The 15599-nt window shown below is 46.2% G+C and overlaps 1 protein-coding gene across 1 annotated transcript in view; it reads left to right on the top strand.

The window, feature by feature from the left end:
* LOC147605576 (uncharacterized) overlaps positions 1 to 15345 on the top strand; it is a 45948-nt gene extending 30603 nt beyond the window's left edge. The window contains exon 2 of the mRNA XM_086793656.1: positions 14090 to 15345. Within this exon, the coding sequence (XP_086649782.1) occupies positions 14090 to 15178 (1089 nt within the window). The 3' untranslated portion in view covers positions 15179 to 15345. The remainder of the gene's footprint in view (positions 1 to 14089) is intronic.
* Positions 15346 to 15599: the final 254 nt, after the last annotated feature.

Below are 15599 nucleotides of genomic sequence, written 5' to 3'. Positions count from 1 at the left end.
TCAGCAACTCAGCTACAAAAGCAACAGAACAAGCTGCCAAGTACATTGTTCCTCTGGAAGAAAACAACCATATAGGCTGCGACGTGCTGCTCCAAATAATGGTTCCAAACCCAAGTGTAAGAACACTCCCCGAAGTCGAATGTCGTGTATCTAGCCTGGAGAAGGTATGAAAAACCTCATAACCAACCAAGATCAGATCCTGTATATAATCAATCCTGGGAGAAGCAAATTGCTCCTCACTGGAACCCTCAAAAGAAATAGAGTCAATCTGCTCCAACTCTGTACCAAGAGTAGCCAAATGCTGTATAAAAGCATCCTCTGAAAAGGTCGGCATCGCAAGATGTAAAGACTCTGTAGAAAATATGGGGTCCATCTGCTCAAACTCCATAACATGAGTTGCCCAATGCTGTACATAAGTACACGCCACTGAGGTGGGCATCGCAAGATGAAAGGACTCCACATCCCCCTCTGAAAAATGATATCGTCGGACTGGTACAAGCCCAACCTGATTCTGATCCAAATCCAAAAAACTCTGGAAGTACCACTGTGCCCCAGGCACGGTTAGCAACCACAGATCCAAAGCATCCCACCGGGTCCAAAAAACCATCCTCCAAAACAACAAGCCATCAGAATAGGCAGGGGGAGGGGCATCCTCAAAAGCATCACAAAGAGAGGCAGAGGTAGACTCCTCACAATGAGGAAGGGAAGCAGGAATATAAACTGCAGTGGCAACGAAGTCCTCAAAAGCATCACAGATAGCAGAAGACTGTTCCAGAAGTAGAACCAGATCCCAAGAATCAGCAACAGATAAAAGATCCATGTGAAAGGATCACACCGCAAAAGGGCAAAACACCCTCCTTGTTCTGCAAATACTGCAAAGAACACAAGCTCGGACAAAATAAACTCTGCTCAGGATCTCTGAAAAGATCACTGGTCTCCTCCAAATAACTGTAAACTCCTGTCAAAGAAGAATGTCTCCACAGATACAACACAGCTCCCGAAACTGATCCTCAAGTGAAGTAGCTAGAGAGAGGCCTCCTTTGAGTGTAGAAAACTCTTGTGGGAAGCAAAACGCAGCCAAAACATTGCTATCCAGCAAAAATAGCACTCCACCGCCAACAGAAGGCAAGGAACATGTAGAAACCGTAGGCCAAGAACAAAACACAGGTATAGATGCTTCAAAAACAGCAAAACGCTGACTGAAATCAGAAATTCAGAATCCTCCTCAAGTACCAAACTGCCTCCAAAGCCACAATCCAATCAAGAAACCCCCTCTGCAAGTGATCTGTGTCCACTGGAGAAGAAAATGCAACCAAACAAGGGCTACAAAGCTGAAAATCCAGGCCAACCAGTGTCCACACCTCCTATGAGGAAAAACGCTGAAGAGAAGGTACCTTCGGGTCCAACAGATGAAGCCCAGTTGAAGGTAGAGCTACCAGCAAGATCGGTTCAGAAAAAACCGCAGCAACCATGGCTGCAAATCTGAAAACACAGAGGTATAAGGGGCTGAATATGGAAACGCTCTGGAGAAGAAGGTACACCCAAGCCTCAGATCAGCAAATCAGCATCAGAAACCTGTAGGAGAAAAAAACGCAGCAAATATGCTGCTGTTGGCCTGTACAAAACAGGCGACCAGCACTACAGGGGGGGTATGAATGCCGAGAACTGCTGAAAACTGCTGTAGACAGCCACCTGAAGAAAAATGCAAAAACGCAGGTCTGTCCAGGGGCGAAAAAAACGCAGATATGAAGAGGTATAGGAGGGAGCATCCAACGCTGACAATCACCGGCGCTCTGATACCATGATAGAATGTGCAGCGGAAGAAGGGAAAGTGGAAACACAGGAGGGAGAGAGAGAGAGAGAGAGAGAGAGAGAGAGAGAGATGGAGAGGAAACACAGGTGAGAACCTGCTCTCAATATCATCACCAAAGGAATACATGTCCCAAGCAAGAGGGGAGAACCTCGTAAGTGAGGGACTGCAGCTAGACAAGCTAGGCAAGCAATGCAAGCAGTAAAATATGAGGGAGGCATGCCGGCTATATATACCTCTACATGAAGGCAGCCGACTAGGGATAAATACCTCCACGACTGGGGAAAATCCCAAGACCATAAAATGGGGAATAAATATGGGTAAAATATGAGTGAGGGGTGACCAGCCCCTCTGACTAACATGGTCAGCCCTAGAGGCTAAAATAGGACACCAAATAGGAAGCCAACAAGTAGGGGATGATGTCTAACAGTGTTTGCCTACCTGACGTGCCACTTACTGAGCGGGGACGCCTGCCAGTGAGTCGTGAAGTCTGCTCTGTCTTCTGACAAGTTTTGTTGCGTGTGAACAGGTGGTAAGTGTATTTCATTTGTTTATTTTATAGCATTATTTCTAACCTTTGTTTTTTTTTAATAAGGTTGCAGGTTCACACTCATTAATGAGTGGGCGGCCTCCTCAATATTTTATGGTGCCCTTTTGTAGGGTGGGCACCCACACATGGGCTATGGTGGGGAGAGAAGGCCTCCCTTAATCGTGAGTGTGGGGGTGGGTGCATGGCCACCTACCTACCCCCCCTTGGGAGCCTTCGAACTGGCCACCCCCATGCAAAGGGTGGGTCGGCCAGCTGTATGAGGGCCCCCCACCATCGCTTGGCGCCTCTCTCACTCTTGCTCTCTACCCCACAAGCGGGCTGCGACAGGAGACACTCTCCCCCTTTCCATCACTTGGCGACTAGGCGGGCAGTAGCTGCAAGCAACTCCCTCTCTTGCTGGCTGGCGGGTAGCAACCAGGCGGTTCTCTCTCTTGTTGGCTATTGGGCAGCAACAGCAGCCAGTTCAGGGCTTTCTCCCATGCATGCACAGCCGGTCAACAGCAGTTTGCATCAGCCCATCTCTCCATCAAGCGTGAGCTCCAATCGGATGTGTGTGGCAGCCCGATTCAGACCCAAAACAGTCCCATATTCAAAGGTTTTTGCAAAGCTTATTGAAAGGGATTCAAGCAAAGGTCCTTGGTGTAAATCTTTCAAGGGATATTCACTACTTTTAACACCCGTTTGGTACCGGGTAGTCCAAGCTTTTGGAGAACCACGATCGTGGGTGCCGAGATCGGGAGAGCCAGGTGTTAGTATGGGAGCGCCTGTTTGTGCGTGGTCCTGGAACACCAGTGGGGCACTCTCTGCGGATTCCAGTGAAGGCACGGGACCGTAGAGACTAGACTTCTTCAAGTGGTTCGCTCTACTTCGAACGTCTACTTCAAAACTATTGTTTGGTAACTGTATTCATTTCAGTTGTACATGGACATCATCTGGTTCATTGAACCCATGGAACATTGTACCCCTTAAATACTCCCAATAATATATTATATATATTGAGGGGGAGGGTCGGCCCGTTCCGGCCCCAGTGCTGGTGTCCATTGATCTTTATTTCATTTCAGTTTTTTTTCAGTTGTTATTGAGTTGTCCATTCATATTGTGATATTTAAGTTGTGCTATTACGCGTGTGGGTGTCCAACGGAGTCTACTCCCACTTGACGGGATCGGTTTCATTGGTATCAGAGCACGGTCGTTTCTCTCTTCTTAGTGGGGAAATGAACCTGTGTATTGAAGTGGGCAAGAAGCCAAGGGAGTTGGCACTCTCCTACCTCCTCCGCAAAGGTTATATCAAAGAGGGGGAAGATGGAGAGCTGAAATTCAGAAATCCACCTCGCTTGAAGCATGGAGATCCCGCATCTCAAAGGTTGAGGTCATTTATGCAAAGGGAAGAGGTGACAGCCACCTCTCGTCATGCATCTTCTCCACAAGGCACAAAGGGTGACAGGTATATGTATGCTAGTGCTCGTGGAGGGCATGATGGTCACATGTATTCAAGACATGTATCCCATGGAGGGGGTGACAGGTCTGCAAATAGAAGAGCTTTGCCTACTGAGTTGTCTCATGGAGAGACATTGCCTTATGCAGGAAGGTCACATGCATCTGATTTTCAGGTTTGTGGAGCACATGCCACCGTGCTTCATGAAACCTCCATGATGGCCCATGGAGCCCATGCAGATAGGGCTGCCCCGTTGGATAAGGGGAAAAGAAAAAGAGAAGACCATGAGCCTCATGCTAGAAAGCTCAAGGAATTCAAAGCAGGTGACAAGTCCGTTAAGTTTGATGTTTTTCATGGAGAGCATGATGCTTCCAAGGTGTTAGCATTTGTGGCACAGTTTGATATTGCTTTTAGTGATGAGGACTTCACTGAGAAGTCCAAAATTCGTCATGCAAGCATGTTCTTGAAGGGGACAGCTGCTCATTGGTGGATCACTGAAAAGACCACCAAAGATCCCATTTGCACTTGGAAAGAGTTTAAGGACAGATTTTATGCCCAATTCTTGCCACCTAATGCGGAGCAAACTCTCACCCAAAAGTGGGATAGACTTGAGCAAAAAGATAATGAAAGTGTGGAGCAGTATGTCAATAAGTTTTGGAAAGTGTTGCTTGAGGTAACTCCCTTTATGCAAATCACTGAGGATGAAAGAAAGAGGAAGTTTCGCTCCGGATTGCAACGAGCTTATCGTTCAGGCATTGAATTGCACCCAAAACACACTTTGCAACAGCTTATAGCCTCTGCTCTTGCTACGGAGCAATTGGTGTTCAAATATAAGCAAGATCAAGGCGGTTCTAAGAGCAAAGATAAGGCTGTCCCAAACCTGCAAAAAGGTGGACAGCCACCTAAAAAGAGCTTCCGGGAGGTCCAGAAGGGAGGTAAAGCTGAAAATACCTCATCTAAGGATCATGGGCCAAAGAAGAACAAATTTGGCTTGACCCTCGAGCAAAGAGAGCAATATGCCAAGGAGGGGAAATGTTTTTCTTGTGGCAGCAAAGAGCATATGTTTAGAAGTGAGTTCTTTCTTTTAGAGACACACTATTTGGGTCACATTGTATCCAAGGACTGGTGCCACCTGTGTGTTAGCAAGATGGTGTCGTATGGACGGGAGCCAGACTGGTGCCACCCGTGTATGACCTGGACTGTGTTCTATCCATGGGATTGTCACGCCATGGAAGAGCCACTATTTGTGCCGTGTCTTGCCTATGGGACTGTCACTCCATAGGGAGGCTCGTGCCTGGATCTGTGTCTTACCTATGGGACTGTCACTCCATAGGAAGACCGGGATTTATACTTTCTGTCGTGCCAATTGCCTGACAGGAATGTCTAGTACTTGTTCCATGACTGGGAGATATGTCCATGGTACTGTTTGCACATGCATTCATGTTTGCATGTCTGGAACTGTTTTCGCGTGACTTGTATTCTTGTGTTTGCTTGCCTGACGTGCCACTTACTGAGCGGGGGCGCTTGCCAGTGAGTCGTGAAGTTTGCTCTGTCTTCTGATGAGTTTTGTTGCGTGTGAACAGGTGGTAAGTGTATTTCATTTGTTTATTTTATAGCATTATTTCTAACCTTTGTTTTTTTTTAAAAAAAAAGGTTGCAGGTTTACACTCATTAATGAGTGCGTGGCCGCCTCAATATTTTATGGTGCCCTTTTGTAGGGTGGGCACCCATTATGGGCACCCACACATGGGCTATGGTGGGCGGCCGCCTCAATATTTTATGGTGCCCTTTTGTAGGGTGGGCACCCATTATAAGCACCCACACATGGGCTCTGGTGGGGAGAGAAGCCCTCCCTTAATCGTGAGTGTGGGGGTGGGTGCATGGCCACCTACCCACCCCCCCCCTTGGGAGCCTTCGAACTGGCCGCCCCCATGCAAAGGGTGGGTCGGCCAGCTGTACGAGAGGCTCCCACCATCGCTTGGCGCCTCTCTCACTCTTGCTCTCTACCCCACAAGCGGGCTGCGACGACAGGCGACACTCTCCCCCTTTCCATCACTTGGCGACTAGGCGGGCAGCAGCTGCAGGCAACTCCCTCTCTTGCTGGCTGGCGGGTAGCAACCAGGCGGTTCTCTCTCTTGTTGGCTATTGGGCAGCAACAGCAGCCAGTTCAGGGATTTCTCTCGTGCATGCACAGCCGGTCAACAGGAGTTTGCAGCAGCCCATCTCTCCATCAAGCGTGAGTTCCAGTCGGATGTGTGTGGTAGCCCGATTCAGACCCAGAACAGTCCCATATTCAGGTCTCTCAATACTTGATGTTGCAGCCCGGGAATAGTACCACGAACTCACACATATTGGTCAGCTTATACTCTGTTGATACCAAAGGTTTTTGCAAAGCTTATTGAAAGGGATTCAAGCAAAGGTCCTTGGTGTAAATCTTTCGAGGGATATTCACTGCTGCTAACACCCGTTCGGTGCCGGGTAGTCCAAGCTTTTGGAGAACCACGGTCCGTGGGTGCCGAGATCGGGAGAGCCAGGCGTTAGTACGGGAGTGCCTGTTTTTGCGTGGTCTTGGAACACCAGTGGGGCGCTCTCTGCGGATTCCAGTGAAGGCACGGGACCGTAGAGACTAGACTTCTTCAAGTGGTTCGCTCTACTTCGAATGTCTACTTCAAAACTATTGTTTGGTAACTGTATTCATTTCAGTTGTACATGGACATCATCTGGTTTATTGAACCCATGGAACATCGTACCCCTTAAATACTCCCAATAATATATTATATATATTGAGGGGGGGATTGGCCCGTTCCGGCCCCAGTGCTGGTGTCCATTGATCTTTATTTCATTTCAATTTTTTTTTTCAGTTGTTATTGAGTTGTCCATTCATATTGTGATATTTAAGTTGTGCTATTACGCGTGTGGGTGTCCAACGGAGTCTACTCCCACTTGACGGGATCGGTTTCAATTTGACATACATTTTGATCACTGCCATAAACATTGTATCCTCATGGACTACATTAGGTGTTCCTGCATGGCGTGAAGTCACTGATTGTTCCTCTCCCATTGCATGGAGATTCATCCTCTTAGACATAAGTTCTTGTTCGGGCACAAGACATGTGGGATGGTTGCCTTTTCTGCATAGGCATCCTCGGTACGAGCCAAGTATGCACATGCTGCATCCCTCGGTTGCATGTGCAACTCTTGAGCAATCATTGCCATTGCATGATCCATATAAGATTCAGCTTTCTTGGCCCTTCAAACGGTCATGTACCAATGGATCCTCGCGGCGGTAGAGATTCAGTTCTTCTTGTTGTGCATGGAGAAGAGCCTGCATATGAGTAAGTTCAGTCCTCAAGACTATGGACTCTTCTTCCTACATCTTCTCTTTGCCATGGGACGGTTGTTCCACATATTCATGTTCCCTATTGTGCACCACATGAGTTTGCTCATCCTGTAAAGCATTGGAGGCATGCATTTCATTGTCCGTGCCTCTTGTGTTAGCATCTCCAACATTCATTGTATGGCTGTCCATAATGTTCTAAGTGTAGAGATAGCTAGTGTTCACGGTGATCGTCTCTCACGATAGAAGTGAAAGAGAACCGTATGCTCTAATACCAATGTAACTTGGTTGAACACAATGCTAATCAATACACTTAAATACACAAGATTTGATGGACACTTGCTCAAATACAAGAAGTAAATAACTGAATTGACAAGAGACACACAATGAGCCGGAACGGCCGACCCCTCCCTCAAACAAAGTATATTAATCTTGGGAGAATCAAGTACATAGTGTCATGGGCATTTCTGACCAGATTTCCATACCAATGCATATGAATACAGTAATGCAAACAAGTGGTTGTCGATGTAGACTTGCAACCCACACTACCCTCTCAAGTGTCCATGTTCCCTACCATCTGCTCTCTATTGTTCCACCAACACATGGTAGCAACAATCTGCAAGAGAGCACGTAGGACAAGAGAACACTACACAGGGTATGTGATCTTGTAATCCGGTTCCTCCCTCTTGCTACTTGCTCCCATATTTAAGCATAAAAGCTTACCAATAGCAAGTAGAGTCGATGACAGCGGAAGTCTTCGTGATGGAAGTCCTTGGAGTGTTGAGATCTTTGATTTGTCGCCTTTCTTCGCGACAAAAGTCTTCAAGAGGATGAAGGGAACCTTGGGAAAGCTTCCCCTATGGTTCAACTTGAGAAAGCAGAGCTGAAATTAGGGTTTTTAGCAAAAAGACCAAAAATTACAGCGAAAATGAGAGCTGTTTTACTGAATTTCAGTCATTGGGAGTGAGCAGGAGAGTGATTAGCACTTGGAAACACTCTTGGAAGCTTGGAAAACACCCTAGCAAGTTGGGTATGGCTAAGGAGAGCTTGGAAATGGAGAGAAATGATGGTGGAAAAACAGAGTTTTCAGTCTCCAAAAATCTTCATGAAGAGAAAACACGAATTTTCTCTTAATAAGTAAGTGAATTGGGGTCCAGTCATATGAAGGGACATGGGGAGATGCCCATTTATGAGTAAAAGGGGAGGATCAGGTCCTGGACATCGAGTCTTGTCCGCATCGGGACTTCAGTGAGTGTGAACTTGGAAGCGGTCATAATTTATAAGTGATTTTTGGATGCCCAAACTTTAATGAAGTGGGAACGCACTCACTTATAAATATTGGCTAAGTCCTAAGGGCTATTTGAGCCTAGATTGGGTAATACTTACCACCTGTTCACATGCCACACAACCATGTCAGCAGACAGTTTCACACGCACGGTTCACGGGCGAGCGTCCCCTTACCCGGAACTACACATTGGTCAAGCAAGCATGAAAACAGCATGTAATTTCAATTGCAAGGAAGCACATAAAGAGGCTATGCAATGCAACATTGGTATGGACAATCCCCGTTCATGAGACTATACCAAAATAGACGTGCTCCAGGCAAGTACACGAGGTACCAGACCTGATGGAACAATCCACCAAGCATTTCCGGGCATGTACACGGAGGCACAAGTCCCAAACGGAAAGCCAAGTCTACAGTATCACATGAGTGGCATCAATCCCCGGCATAAACAACTGCCATGGACACCAGTCCAATGTACATACATGATAAGAAAGCACGGGTGGACCAATTGGGTGGCCAAATGGTGACAAGAAGCATCTAGGTAAGCCAAGGATAGAAATATACAAGATATTGCAGCCGTGCATTGGACCATGGGCAGCCCAAACAATAGCCTAATCCGGCTGTATGGTCCAGCTAGTGCCCCTAGGGGCCATAAGGGATTGGCCGATAACATGGAGGAGTGGAAGTGCTCTAGTTCGCTAGCCTAAGGGGCTGACAGCAGTCGGTGGGTAGACAAACTGCAGGCTGGGCAGCATCTAACTTTATGCTAGCATAGAATGATTATTCAGCATTTTTTGTCCAAGATGACCTGGCCGACAGGGTATAAATAGGCTGACCTGCTCCAGTAAAGCATATATAAGCAGGTGCATCAAATCACTCATATCATTTAGCATTCAGCAAAGTCACAAGGAGTAAATCAGCTCACAACATCCTATCTTCTCCAAGCAAATATTGAAGCTCCTCTTCAGCATTCTCAGCCAGCATATGTGCAGTCTTAGAGCTATCTAGACTCGCATAAGTGGCCCGAAGAGTCTTCTGCAGTGCCTTGGATTGGTGGATGCTCATTCGACGTATGGTCTTCCTCATCCTTGCGTTGGGCAGTCATATCGCTTGTTCTCTAGCATTGTACAGTAGTTCTCTAAAGAATTAATAGAGCAAATACTCCTGCTTGCAGGGGGGGAGGGGGGCCCTTGAAACCGGCCTCTGGTAGAAACCAAAGTGCGGTAGACTAGCAGTCACCCAAACTAGTTGTAATCCAACAAATAAAACAAATATATGGGAGCTGGAGTGCTCCAACACGAGAAGAAGAAGGACACCTGTTGGCCCCAAAGCTTGGTGCCCCTTTCGGTATTTCTTTATTCAAATTCAATGGAAAAGTTTAAATGAGTACATGGCCATTCATGGCTTGTATGTTTGCATGCCCAATTTGCCAATCCTTTGGACCTCTTAACATAGAGGTTACACACAGCTTTGTGTCCCAAAAACACCACACTGTTATCTCTTCTAATTTGCCAAGACAGTTCATCCATGAGGCCTTGAATGTGCATCTAACTGGCCCATGCACATAGCCACAAACTCAGCCATGAAACAGTCCACAAACTCTTCCAAATCAGTCCAAAAACTTGCCCTGTTTCCACCCTCCAAAATGCCAAACCCTTCCTCTCACAAAGGGCCAGAGAAACGACTCCGAATCAGTCACGAGCCAGTGAAAACAGAGACTCGGTTTGACACTTCCTGCAGTTCCACTTGCTCACAAAGAGATAGAGAAGCTTACAGTCCTTGTGTCGCTTTTCACAAGAGAGAGGAGGCGTGAGAAAAGCTCTGTTCTTGTCTTGCAGCTGCCAGCAGTCCAGCACCTGTTTCCACGTGAGAGAGAGAGAGAGAGAGAGAGAGAGAGAGAGAGAGAGAGAGAGAGAAACTCGTGGGTGAACCTGCTGTCCAGCCCTGCACTCCCTGTGTGTGCAGCAGTGCCGCCCGCCAACCAGCCTTCCAAAAGCAAAGGAGAAAGAGAGATTCAGCTACGCCTGAATGTACTGCAGCGCAGCCGCCAGCCAGCCCTCCAAAAGCAACGAGAGAGAGAGATTCAGTTGGCACCTGTGTGTACTGTAGCGCAGCCCGCCAGCCCTCCTTCTAGAAAGCAAGAGAGAGAGATATTCAAAGTTCAAACGGTGCCTGTGTGTACTGTTGCGCAGCAGCCAGCCAACCTTCCCTCCCCAAAAAGCAAGCAAGAGAGAGAGAGAGAGAGAGAGAGAGAGAGAGAGAGAGAGAGGGTGCTGACCCGACTCCTTCCAAAAAAAAACGTAGGCCCCCAAAATAGCCTAGGGGCCATAAAGCTCCAAAAAAAAGGGGAAGGTTTATAAAAGGTTATAAACCCCTTTTTATATATATATAAAGGTTATAAACCTTTGTTCCCTTTTGTCCCCTCCACACATGGGGTTATAAACCTTAGTTCCCTTTTGTCCCCAAGTATGAAGTTTAAACATATATCTTGCTCACCGACCACCATGCTCACACTTATGCTGCACAAATTCACAGGGTCATGACAGGCTTTCAGTGGGTAAATTGGGACCCAATACTTTGTTTTCTACTTCTCTACTATTCTCCTCTCTCTCTCTCTCTACTCTGTGAATTGGATGCTAGATCTCACCACATAAAGGTATAAAGAAGGCCTTCTTGTGCGCTACCACAATCAACCTCAGTGCATGTAACATTGGTATCAGAGCATCAGGTTGGTGGCCCGACTCGGCTACCTAAAGAAGTGAGAGCATCCGGTGGATGGTAAAATTGCGATCCAAAACAAACACCCAGTCCTCCACCATGTGGGGAGAGACATCGCATCAAGAAGAAAGCCAGGAGGAAGTTATGGAGGCCCAAAGCTTCCAAAGCGACACACCAAAAGCAAGTTTTCTTCCGCCAAGCACAGAAGAGCTCCTGAGAATAATGATGGAGCAAATAAATTCGTAGCTTGCTGCAAAAAAAGAGAAGCCCAAAGAAGGCCTCTCAGATCTGGCACAAATGTTCTTTGGTCTTGAGGAACAAAGAAGAAAAGACGACGAAAGATGTGAAGAAGCAAGAAGAAAAGTTGAAGAAGAAAAGAATAAAGCAGAACAGAGACGTGCGAAGGAACAAAGGGATAAGGAAGCCACACACAACTTGCAAGTATGAGGAAAACAAGCGCCGTCGAGAAGTCGCCGATCGAGAGTTTTAGCAAAGACTCAACTGGGAGGCTATGCAAATCCAGCATCAACAGACGATGGCACAGATTCTGGCATCCCTTCCCAAGATGGCTCCAAATACCTCGTCATCCACCACCTTTACCACGACCGTCATATGAACCTCTCCAAATTTTAGTAAGTATGATAGTAAGTGTGATCATGTTGTTGTTACCTAGTTTATTCATCAATTTGAAGCACATTTTCCATATAGTTCCACAAGACAAAGTCCATGTGGCAGCACCCCAACTCTATGGGAAAGCTGTTACTTGGTGGCAACATTGGTCACAACTTCACACAGACCCTCTCACAGGCCCAAATCCAATTTGATTGGGCTACTTTCGTGGCTGACCTCAAAGCCCGTTTTCTTCCAACACAGTATATGACCAATCTGAAGGGCGAGTTTTACAAACTCACTCAGGGTGGTTCCCCTGTTTTGACCTATTCCAACAAGGTCATTACCATGGCCCAACAGTTGGGTATATCGGAAGAAGATAAGATCAAGCAGTTCATTCGAGGTTTAGACACAAACATTAGGTACCCAATTAGGAATTTTGAGTCTTAGACTTATGCATGGGCATTGACCTTTGCTCAGAATCAGGAACTGATGTTGAATGGAGGTAAGCCCAAGCGAGCACACTCTAGAGGTGGTATATGGTCGTCTGATTATTAACCTGATGACCCGAGCTCTTGAAGCTTCCATAGGGAACTATGGTGGAGACTAGGTGGTACATGATTTGGACTAGCTATTGCAACAAGTTTGGGAAGAAATATGGAAGGCGTAGACAAAGCCAAGTCCGTGAGGTTGACAAATTTTCAAAGAAGGACATTGTATTTATTTGAAGTTCATGAAGCAGAGGCTCAAACAGTTTGGGGAAGCTGCTTCCAAACTAGCTCCGAAGAGGAAAGGCCCATTCAAGATTATCAAGAAGCTTAGTGATGTAGTCTTCAAGTTGGAGTTATCGAGCCACTGGAGGATGCATCCGGTGTTTCATTCGAGCAACCTTGGGCCAGAGCTGAGTGCTTTGTTGGATAAGGATGAACTTGAGTTGGTGGATGACGGATGATTATAGGAGGTCTTAGTACTGGAGCATCTTGTTTTGCACTAGTACAAGCGGGGTTCTCATCGAAGCAGCTCCAATATCTCCTCAAGTTCAAGGGCTATCCAATCTAGCAGGCAGTTTGGTTTGATGAGGACCAGTTCATAGACAAGTCTTGCTCGTTGTTGAGAGCTTATCAAGAGGCCATGCAGCTGAGGATAGTTGCGATGCAAGTACACACCTACGAGTATGCAGGGCAGCTGGACATCAAATAGCAACGGACATGCAAAGTCAGATAGTGTAGGTGACACGTGGCACTGCCAACTGAAGTGATGATGTGGCAATGGTGATGTGGCATTGATGATGGTAGTTGGGTACAGGTGGCTGACATCAATACTATTGACCGACTAGGAGCGTTGGTGCATATATATACGTGGTAGCCAAATCGTCATATTCATTCACTTTCCTCGGTGTTGGACTTCTCAGAGCGTTTGTTTATAGGCAAAGTGCTAGCCAGTGTATAATAGGTCAAAGGGCTGTGATTAGATGTCTTCATTCTCAGCCACAGCTTGTACTTGAATTTCAGTTATATTACTTCTTTCTTGTACATAAACAAAGTGGTAGTTTAGGACTCGTGTGTGATTTCTTGTACATGTGTGATTCTGCCGCACTCTTCTTTCTATCTTTGGAAAACCCTAGCATATAGGCACGAGTGTTATATAACCAGCTTGCTTCATAATCTCCTCTTGCTGGCAAGCATATTCACATGGTAAGCCGGCCTAGTAGGAGGTGAACCACTTGGCACCAAATCAATACAGTGATCCTATGGCCGCGGGGAGGCATTTCACTTAGCAAAGTATCCGCAAAGCACTCTCTATACTCAGTTAGAAAATTCAGCCTAAGAGATCTACATGCACATTGCCATGTTCCACATCATCATGTACAAGGAATCTAGGCTTTTGTTTCCGCACCACCTCTATCCACTTGGAAGTTTTGCCCACTTCTCTGTGTGTTTTAGAGCTGAATTAGTAGAATAAAAATGGCTTCTTGGTGAGCTGCCTTGTCTCCATTGATGTTGTTTGGGCAGCTTCATGTTGTTCTTTTTGAGGAAGGTAATCTTGGTCTTAAGTGATTCCTGTGGGTCATCCTGAAAGGTAATGATGTCTTTCACTACTGCTAGACATTTCCATGTATGCTTGGCCGATGGGGACATTTTGAAGGGGCTGATTTGAGCGATGGAGTGTTGCACACAATCGGCTTTTGTGCAAATTACAGATTTGTAGCCATGTTTGCTGATTTACTCTGTTTTTCACGTATTTAGTTTGTATTTATTTGCCTTATCGAGAGAGAGAGAGAGAGAGAGAGAGAGAGAGAGAGAGAGAGAGAGAGGTGTTCAGTTGTGCAAGTAATCTGAGTGCAGATCTTTGAGTTTGCGCTGCTGGAGGATACATTTGAAGTGAAAAGCCAGGACTTGACCAAGATCATTGTAAAATACATCAATCTTGGATGCTATGATGATGTAGAAAGATTGATGGGTACCCTGGATTCAAAGGGCTTTCCACCTGATTTTGTAGTGTGCACTCTGTTGCTTGACATGCACTGCAAGCTGAAAAGACTCGATAAAGCTAGAGAAATTTACGATCGTATACGGTCAATGGGTTATGTACCTGATGTTGCTGCTTGCACTGAACTAATTGATTTCTACTGCACATCTGGGAACCCGGAAGCAGGTGAAATGCTGCTAGCTGAAATGGAAGCAGAAAAAGTACATGGCACTGTGGATACATATTTGGCAGTTCTCAGAGGCTATGGAAAACAAGGTCAAGTTTCAGAGGCAGTAAGAATATTTGGGATGATCAAACAGGATGTTTTCTTACGGCCAAATATGGGCCCAAATGTGTACTCAGCACTGATGAATGCTTATACTCAAGCAAATATGCTTCCATCAGCCTTGTTGACGATGGAAGATATGCTGATGTCAGGTTTAGTACCAGAGGATGAGTCTGTTGGTCTGTTGATTGGAGCTTATGAGAAGAAAAATCAGTTTGAGAAGGCCTTGGATGTGCTGTTGAAGCTAGAAAGCAAAGCTGTAAGGCCGGGAGTGGACACTCTTACCACTCTTATTGGCTGGTTTGGCAAGTTGGGCTTAGTTGAGGAGGCAGAGATTCTTTTTAAATACATTGAAGCGAAGGTCGACAGACCTGAATGCAAAGCCTATGTTAGTCTGTTTTCAACATATGCAAGGTCAGGTTTAGTTGAGAAGTCACGAGGCATTTTGGTTTTATTAGAAGAAAAAATGGTTGTGCTTACTGACTGGGCATATGAGCAGATAATTCTCTCACTACTTGACGGTAAGCAGCCCCAAGAGGCCCAGTCCATGCGAGACCAGATGATCTCTCGTGGGTATACTCCATCTGATGAGGTTGAGAGGGCTTTGTTAGGGATTCAAACCGAAAGCTTTCTGTCTGACGTGAGTAAGCCCTTGGAAGAGGCGACACAGAGCTCATGAAGGTTGGTTCTCTGTCATAGGCATGAAAGCACTTTGTTCTCCATGGAGGGAGGGATTTTCTTTAGCTGTGGATTTCTCAGGCAGGTGCTGGTGGGAAACGTCTTTAGTTGCCTAGAGAGTTGGGATCTTCTTTTTCTTGCCTCTATTATCTAAATTTGTGTTTGAAATGTGAAAGCATTCACCTCCATTAAAATGACTTAGTGAGGGTTTCTTTGTTTGCATATGTGCTTGTGTACGTGTGCTTGGAGGGTCTTCCTTTTATACTTGCACCTTAGTTTGGATATGTGCATGTGTGCACGTGCTTGCAGGTCCAGGGTCTTCTTTAGTGAGGGTTTATTTGTTTGCATATGTGCTTGTGTACGTGTGCTTGGAGGGTCTTCCTTTTATACTTGCACCTTAGTTTGGATATGTGCACGTGTAC

Source organism: Cibotium barometz, chromosome 59 (assembly GCF_041138505.1).
Source record: "Cibotium barometz isolate CiBa-2024 chromosome 59, ASM4113850v1, whole genome shotgun sequence".
NCBI classification, from domain to species: domain Eukaryota; kingdom Viridiplantae; phylum Streptophyta; class Polypodiopsida; order Cyatheales; family Cibotiaceae; genus Cibotium; species Cibotium barometz.
Note: the sequence above shows the minus strand (reverse complement) of the source record. Positions and strands in the feature narration are given on the sequence as shown.